General features: G+C 55.5%; 1 protein-coding gene across 1 annotated transcript; it reads right to left on the bottom strand.

Moving 5' to 3' along the window:
* Nucleotides 1–2062: 2062 nt before the first annotated feature.
* On the bottom strand, nt 2063–4868 carry LOC123107141 (lysM domain-containing GPI-anchored protein LYP4). The gene is made up of 5 exons (XM_044529146.1): nt 4011–4868; nt 3086–3203; nt 2836–3000; nt 2711–2742; nt 2063–2591 (listed from the first exon to the last, which is right to left on the bottom strand). Exons 1-5 carry the CDS (start codon nt 4693–4695, stop codon nt 2356–2358), a joined length of 1236 nt encoding a protein of 411 aa, XP_044385081.1. The 5' UTR covers nt 4696–4868; the 3' UTR covers nt 2063–2355.
* Between the last annotated feature and the right edge of the window lie 3889 nt (nt 4869–8757).

Here is an 8757-nt window from a genome sequence, read left to right as displayed (position 1 = left end):
TCCGGGGCGGCGTTGAGGTCGGGGGGCGGGGGCGGCGTCCGGGGCGGCGTTGAGGTCGGGGTCGGGGGCGGTGTCCCGGGCGGCGTTGAGGTCGGGGGCGGGGTCGGTGTTGAATCTGGGGTCGGGAGCGGCGTGGGGAGAGCGCGCGGCGGCCGAGGGGCGACGGCGGCGGCGAGAGTGGAGTTGATTTGGGGGATGAAGTGGCCGTGGGGAAGGACGAACCGCGTGGTTAAGTCAGAAGTACCAGCAGCGCGTTCCAGAAAGGGCGCTACTGCTACGTTAGCTACAGCACGTTCTGGAATACACGCTGCAGCTAAGGAGATTAGCAGTAGCACTGGGCCATTATACGCGCTACTGCTAGGTTGGGCTAGCCATGTGCGCCCAGTTCAAACGTAGCAGCAGCGCTTTTTGCTAGTACGCGCTACTGCTAAAGTCATAGCAGTAGCGCAGTTTATTTACGCGCGCTGCTACTAAGTAGCAGCAGCGCTTGATTTTGTAAAGCGCTACTGGTAAAATTCTGTGTATAGGCTTTTCCCTAGTAGTGACTATGCAGAAATCCCCAGCCACGTCGCCTTATATGAGGTCTTCTCCCGAGTGGCTGCCTTGTGGGTCCAAGTAATCCCGTCAAATCCCGCAATAGTCGCGCGCGCAGTACGTGGCGAAAAAGGTGGCGCAGGAATCGAGGCGCCCCCGCCTAATCTTCTCCGATTACTGCGGCCTCCTCCACCCCACGCGCTTCCCGAAATTCAAATCCCGCAGGATCCACAAGCAGCAGAGCAACCTGTCAGACGGAAGATTTTTTTTCCATATCAACACTCGAAGCTTTTCAATAAAAGTTCACTCGACAAACTAAAAATGGATCAAGGCGACTGAAAAAGAAGTTGAAGTCATCGTGATTGGTCATTTGATCTCAGTAAGATGCTTCCGAAGCGCAAGAATTAAGTCGGAGGTATTTTCAACTCCTTCTCCACCCAAACCATGAATCACTCGGGGGCTAATGATGAAGCTATGTAGCTAGGGTAGGGTCATATGCCTGACCTAGACACCCTCCACTAGGACATCACCCTAAATCTAGAAGTATTCAAGGGATACCATCATCCACTCGACCAGAAACGTTCCACTCGGAAGATTCAGTGTCACTCGACCATGACAATGATCACTCGACGATCAGAAGACCTAAAGCCACTCTGTATAGCAACGGTCGAACATTTACTCTGTAGACTTAATGGTCATTTATGTCACTTTATTGCTGGCGTTACCAGAAATGCCCCATTTTTATGTACCTTAAACCCTATGTAACTGAGGGCGGGAGGGGTCTAGCGAACTCTATATAAGCCACCCCCCTCCTCAGGGACAAGGGTTCGCATCCCTGTAATACCACACTCATATAATCCAGTCGACCGCCTCTGGGCACCGAAACGTAGGGCTTTTACTTCCACCGTGAAGGGCCCGAACTCGTAAATCTTGTGTGTACAACTTCACCATAGCTGGGATCTTGCCTCCTCATACCTACCCCCATTCTACTGTCAGTCTTAGAACCACGACAAACCCTAAGATAGATAAAGGGGTGATGGCGGCGAGCCCCTTCCTTCTCACCGGCGAGGCCATTCCTTCTCCTTCCTTCACTCAAAATCGACTGACCCAAAACTGAAAAGTCAGCTGACTGAAATGTAGCTAATCAGGTGGAAAAGTGTTGTTATGCCTAGATATAAAATTTTCTTTTAAGTTTTGCATTTAGCATCATCATCATGAGATGCTGGCACATCTGGATGCACAAAGACTCGAGGATTTTCCACTGTACGTCTCCTACGGTGGCTTCTTGGAGAATATTATTCAGAAAGGCCCTACTCCTCATCCGCATGATCAAATATAAGCATTCGACCAAATTTAAGGAGTGGATTAGAGAACATCTCAGCTAAAAACTCAAAATTATGATCATGATGCTCCCAAATGCTGGCATTGGTTAAACTTCAGGCTTTATTTTGTATTGATTTTTGTTTTATTAGTTTTTGGATGCTTTGTATATCTATTTAATATAATGGAAAATACCATAGAACGTTTTTTTTTGTTGAAAAGAATGTTCGGAAGTCTAGTTTGAGAGCCATTTTCTTGGTAGAATCAGACCAACTGGGCGCACACTCGCGTGGATGCATTCTTGCTTTGTGCTGCAGAGAATTCATCTAGATTGCTTTCAATTTTACAGGGGAACCACAAATGAGATGAGCAGCAACAATATTTTGGCACAACGCAGCCCCAGCACAGCAGCCGGCTGCTCCTGTACAAAAAGAATAACTCGAATGGAAGCTAGCCGTCGATTTACGTTCGGCTGCTCGATCATCCCTCGTGGATGCTCGGTTACCACAGCACGTTGGTGACAAGGCAGAGCGCGAGCACTCTGAAGACGCCGCTGAAGTGCCGGCCCGTGGGAGGAGCACCGGCGACGGCGTCCGGGCTGGCCGTTGGTGCCGTCCCAGCCATCGTCGGACTCTTGATCCCCCCCTCCGACGGCATCGGCGCCGGTGAAGGGCCGAGATACGTCTCGAAGAAGGACGACGTCGGCGGCGGGATCAGCGGCGGGAACTGGTGCGGGACTGCACGCGAGAACGGCACAAATTGTGAGCAAACAACCAGCACCTCCGTATCCATGGAGTAGCAGCTACAGCTACGGCAAACGGATGGAGATCGGCGGCAAGAAAACTCGCGTGCGTACCTGGGCACAGGGGCTTGAGCGCCGTTGTTAACCTGAAAGGTGCAAAGATCTAGCTAGGATGAAACAGAGCTGTCCATGAATTGCAGAACGAGATGAAATTGGGTGATATGGCGCTGGATTGTTACGTGGTGAGGATGGTGCCGTTGGCGTAGCCGCCGTAGCCGCAGGAGGTGACGCTGCAGCCGGCGCCGGTCATGACGAGGGTGAAGTTGCCGAGCATCATGCTGCTGTTGCCGCACTGCATGCTGGAGCACGCCGCGTCCGCCAGCGGCGCCGGCACGCAGAACAGCCTGCGGCGAGGAGCGAGCGACGGCGTCAGTAATAAAACTTGTAAAAAAGATCATCGAACGAAGGCAGGTCCACGATGGTGCCTACTCCAAGTTGGCCGGACCACAGCTGCACTGGACGCACCGGTCGGCAGTCACTGCATAGGTCCCGTTCGCCACGGCCAGCCCGTAGTCGGACGTGAACGTGGGGAACGACGAGGTGCACGCTGCACAGGGACACGAAAATGGAAGGGTGTCAGATTGTCAGTAGGCAGCAGATGGTAGGGTAAGTTGCAATGACAAGATTGGAGACGAGAACAAGATGCATATCGTCGTCCTGTTTGCCGACTACGTAGTAAGTATGGTAACTAGTCATTGGTTAATAATCGGTGCCATCCTCGTCCTGTTAGCCCATGATCTGACAGAGCATCTGGGAATAGTGATGGATCCAATTTTGTCCTCGCGTTCTTCAGAAAAGACAGATGAGGTTTGCATAGCGCATAATTTTATCAATCTCCATTGGGGTAACATGATGAACAAAATGACAGGAAAAACTGTCAGTCAGAGCTCTGAATTGTTTACTTCTGCAAAACTTCATACGTTCAGTTGTTTGCTATTCGAGGGCAACTACGGGGATTTTTTGTTCGAGATTCAGTATGGGGCATTTAAAATGGCTCATACGTATGTCTGTTTCTGAATCCGGCAGACTTGGTTGTCAAAACGTTGCATTACCGCCAAACCAAACTAAGTTTGAACTTTGAAGTGCAAACATCCAGTTGTTCATGGACACTGATGATAGATTAGTCTAGAGACTAGAGCTAGATTGCTAATAGTACAACGTTTGTTCCATCCGTCTCACCAAGAGTGCGTGAGTAAACGATAAATGTTCACCGACTAATTTTGTCTGCAAACATCGGATCTGACCAACCAACCAAGAGTGCGTACGTGCAGTGCTGTCAGGTCTCTCACCAAAGCAGAACAAACAAAACCAAAATTTACCGGATCTCCAAGAAGAGACAACGCAAACGACTCACCTGGCAGCGGGAGCACGAGGATGTCCCCGGCGGCGACGTCGGCGGTGGCCAAGTCGTTGACGCTCATCACGTCGGTGGCCGTGGTGTGGTACCTCTTCGCGATGGCGGGCACGGTGTCCCCTCTGGCCACCACGTACGTGAGGTACACGGCGGGCACCCCGTTGTCCGCCCCGCCGAAGCACGCGCAGTGCAGCGGCACGAGCAGCGCGGTCCCGGCGTCGACGGCGCCGTCGGGGGCGGTGAGGCCGCCGTTGGAGTCCCTGATCCAGTCCGGGGAGGTGAGGCCGCCGTAGACGCGCGAGGCGATGGAGCCGAGCGTGTCGCCCGGGCGGGAGACGTAGCGGGCGGAGGTGGCCCTGCTGACGCCGCCGGAGCAGGCGCAGGGGACCGGCACGCGCAGCGCGAGGCCGGCCGGGAGGATGCGGCCGGCCGGGCCCGGCACGGCGAAGTCGATGGCGTTGGCGGCCAGGATGGCGAGCGGGTCCGCGGCGAACAGCGCGGCCAGGTCGGCGAGCTTGAGGTCGGCGTGGAGGGTGTAGGAGAGCAGCGCGGGGCAGGTCGTGGCGGAGGCACAGGGCTCGAGCAGCGCGGGCTTGGACGCGGCGCCGGGCGGCCCCGTGCAGGCGACGGCGGCGAGGAGGAGCGGGAGGAGGCGGCGGTGGAGTGGGGTGGACGGGAGTGGCATGACGGTGGTCGGGGAGCGCGGAGGCGTGTGGCGTGTGGGAGTGTGGGACTGTTGACTTGGAGCCTCGCGGTTTCGAGGGTGGCGACTGGGAAACCGAGGGAATGGAGACTCGCGAGGCTACGGAGCAGGTCGGCCGCTGCGCTCCGGATCTCTCGTGATCGCTGTTGGGCGACTCGGGCGCGGGAATCTTTTCGCGCTTACATGTGTTATAAACGCGAAAATCTCCACTTGCCCAACCGTTGTCGGATCGTATGAAAGGCTCCTGTAACTATGGACAGAGACAAACATTTAATTTTTCTCAAACACGTTATCAAGCCAACTCGCACAATCCCAAACGGACGTCTGATTTAACCGGATTTTGTTCTTTTGGGTAGGACGATGGAGTCGTGTTCGGGCGTGTCCTGAGATGCGGTGACCGTGCGTCCAGCGCGCGACCGCATCTGTTTGCCTCATCTTGTCCGCCTTCATTTTAAAAAGACAACAACGTTTCAAATGCTAAGTCCTAGTTCAGGTCAGCGGCCCTAGTTCACGCCGGCAACAGAACCAGCGGCTTACACGTCCATCACCGGCAACACAGCCAGCCTCCAAAATGAATACTTGTCCTCGCCGACAACACAGACAGCAGCCGGCAACACAGCCAGCCTCCAAAATGAATGTTTTTCTCGCCGACACACAGCCAGCGGGCGGGTGGCACCCATGCCAACCTCCAAAAAGAACGGCCACGGCCGATCGGACGACCTAGTTCAGGCCGTCAACGTCGAATATCTTCTTCTGCCTGGCCTCGAACCAGCTCCTCGTCTTCTCACTCATCTTGGACAAGTCCATGCTCATGATCGCAAGGCCCACCTCATTTGCTTTGGTTGCGGCATTGGTGGCCTCGATGTCGAGCTGCCTCTGCCTGGCCGAGACATTGGCGGCCTCGATGTCGAGCTGCCTTTGCCGGGATGCCTCCTCCATGTCCATCTTCCTCCTCTTGGCCGCCTCCTCCATCTCAAGCTTCTTTCTTTGAAGCTCTAGGTGTTGCTTCATTTGTTCGTCCTTACTTTGCCGCTTCTTCTCGTCCCTCACATCCTTTTGAGACATCATCCCATGCAAAGTCTCACGCAAGGCCATGGATGAGGCATCGCGTATGTCGTCCACCTTGGAGTTGGTCTTGCCTCTCGGCCTCTTCAATGCCTCGCCATCTCCACCTCCGGCGAACTTGGCCGTCTTCTGGCCTCTCTTCCTTTGGAGTTCACGGTATTGATCCTTGAACTTAGGGCAATTGTTGATGATTGTCCAACAATGCGTAAGAGTGAATGGCTTGTCATTGTGCCGGGCCTTGAATGCTTCCAAAGATTGAAATGCCTACACCACATGATCAACAACAATTGAACATGCAAACATATACAAGGCCGAAGTCTCATGGTCGTAGCAAGGAAAGGACTAGGAAGGAGATCATACCATGTCCCCAACGCCGAGACCACTCACGGGCCATGCTTCAACGCTCTCAAATGCGGTGCAATACTTGTTACACTCATGTTGGATGAACAACCACCTCTTTTGAATCGAGGTGATGCCACGGTTGCTTATAATTTGATAGGGCTCAAACATCTTCCTTTCATGAAATGTTTTGTGGACTCCCGTCCAAAAAACAAGGCCCTTTTGTTGTGCGCCGGTCTTCGGATCTTGGCTAATCTCCATCCAACATTGGCAAATCAACTTGTCCTCATCTTGTGTATATGAACCCGTGCGAATGCTCTTCCTCCTCTTTTGTGCTTCCGCTCTCTGGGTGAGCTCGTCGATGAACAATGGCTCACCACCAATATCAATGTCATTGACTTCTTCTTCATCCCCATCTCCTTCGCAATAGATGTCATCGTCTTCATCCCACGAGTCACCATGGTCGTAGTCATCACGGTCGCCGGCCTCTTCATCGGCAATGTACTGGGCGCGGCCATCCTGACTTTGGGTCTCGTCGGGATCGTAGGCACAGTCATGCCCACCCTCGAAGATCACATCCTCCATGAACTGGTTGTAGAAGGGGTCGTCAACCAGTGGCGTTGGTGTTGGCATTCCGTCGAACAAGATGCGGGGCGGCGGCATGGTGCCCGTAAATGGTGGCCGTGCATGCTTTCTTTGCATCTCGACGGACGGCGGCCGGCTTCCGCTGCTAGACCCAGGCGTGATGTTGAGGTCGATGACGGCCGAGGGGCGTGGGATGGACGACGCGATCACTCCAATGTCCGGCGACCCCGAGAAAAAGGTCTAGGCATCGTGCCTTGGCGGGGGAAAGCCGGGCGACATGGACGTGGTCCGCGGCGTTGGTGACTGGCAGTGCGGAGGTCGGGCGACCGACGAGCCTGTGCTCACCGGGCCGACGGCCGCTGCAGGGAAACCGGCTGGACGACACATGCCAAGCATGAGGAGGGCGTGCCCTTTGTTGATGATGTCCTCCTTCTCGTCGACCGCGGCCTTGCGCCGCGCGGCCTCCATTGCATCGCACTCAGCGGCGAACTTGGCCGCGGCGGCATTAACCTTGACGACCGCTCTCCGGCTCCTCCTCTTCGCAGATTTCGCGTCCAACTTGGCGATCTCCTCCGGCATGCACTCCGACTGCGGCTTCCTTGGCGCCTTGGCCTTCTTCTTCTTCACCTTTCCGGGTGGGTCGACGGCCAGGCCGCCGAAATTCGGCTAGGTGTTGGCCATGGACGGGGGAGGGAGGGGGCGGCGGGAGGGACGTGGGAGGGTTTGGGGGAAATGGCACCAAATGGGGCGTGGGGGGGTTGCTTTGTGCCACCGACAGGCGGGCCAGGGGAGGACAAGTGCATGCGTCCCGCGCGTCCACGCGCTGTTTCACCCCAAAATAGACGCAAACTTGGGGCCGGGGATGGGTCGAAAGCGGACAGAAAACGGACAAAAGTCTGTTTGCTCCCATGCGCTGGGCCGTCTGATTTGTCCCTTTTACCCCAAACGGACGGGGCCGGACAGGATGGGGTCACGCGGTGGAGTTGGTCCCAACCTGTAGAACTCTACCAGAGAGCGAAGAAGAGAGAAGACGAAGAGATCGGGGCTTACTGGTGAGATGTCCGGCCTCATTTCCTTCTTTCTCCACCTGATTCGCGAGGATGGTTGTCGCTACCTTCTTCGCTACCATGGTGTTGGTGGACTCCGGCACTTTCGTTGCAGGATGCAGGCCGTGCGTCGCTTCGACCGTTGCGCCGCTCGGCGTCGTGGTCACTGCACCGTTGGACGCGGCCATGGTGTCGCCGGACGCGCCGCTCCTGGTGCTCCCCACGCCCACGGACACGGCCTCGGCGCTGCTGCACACCACGCTGTTGGTGAACAAGGGGCTTGACCCATGGCTTGTGGCCGGACCGAGTGCCCCCATGGTGCACGGGGCCGCTGCCGCGCCTCCCGGGTCTCCGACTCCATCCCTTCCTCCGCCGGCCAAGTGGCTCGTGTCGTCGACGCCGATGCCCGCCGCCGAGTCCACCGGCCCGCCCGGCTATGTCTCCGTATCGATGCGCACCGTCATGGACGAGCAGGAGGCGCTTGCCTTCATCTTCGTGCCAACCGGAGCCTCTGACGTCATCTGCCTCGGAGCCGGGATGGAGGGCGTCGACACCACCGCCCCGCCTCAGCGGGACATGGCCACGGGGTCGAGTAGCCGGGCGGAATGGCGCTTCGGGTGCCTCTTCGGGCACGCCGTCGCCGCTATCGACCTTGTCCCGGCCTCCGCCTGATACGTCTCCAACGTATCTATAATTTTTTATTGTTCCATGGTATTATGCTATCAATCCTGGATGTTTTATACACATTTACTAGCAACTTTATACCATTTTTTAGAACTAACCTATTAACTTAGTGCCAGTTGCCGTTTTTGCTTATTTTTTACTTTGCAGAATATCAATACCAAACGAAGTCCAAATGCTATGAAACTTTTCATAGATTTTTTTTCTGGCAAGAAGAGACTCTGCAAGCTTCTGGAGGCCATGAGAAGATGGGACAGTGGGCCACTAGGCACCAGTGCGCGTCAGGGGCCTCTGGCGCGCCCCGATACGTCTCTAAAGTATCTATAAT

This window comes from Triticum aestivum, chromosome 5A, assembly GCF_018294505.1.
Source record: "Triticum aestivum cultivar Chinese Spring chromosome 5A, IWGSC CS RefSeq v2.1, whole genome shotgun sequence".
Taxonomy (NCBI): Eukaryota; Viridiplantae; Streptophyta; class Magnoliopsida; order Poales; family Poaceae; genus Triticum; species Triticum aestivum.
This window is presented reverse-complemented; position numbering and strand designations above follow the sequence as displayed.

Excerpts from the sequence above, each read along its gene's own strand:
- LOC123107141 (XM_044529146.1), bottom strand. The coding sequence starts at position 4,695 with ATGCCACTCCCGTCCACCCCACTCCACCGCCGCCTCCTCCCGCTCCTC. Across the intron at positions 2,743-2,835 it reads AACGGCACCATCCTCACCAC|GTTAACAACGGCGCTCAAGC; the intron begins GTAACAATCCAG and ends TGCACCTTTCAG. Across the intron at positions 2,592-2,710 it reads GCTCAAGCCCCTGTGCCCAG|TCCCGCACCAGTTCCCGCCG; the intron begins GTACGCACGCGA and ends TCTCGCGTGCAG.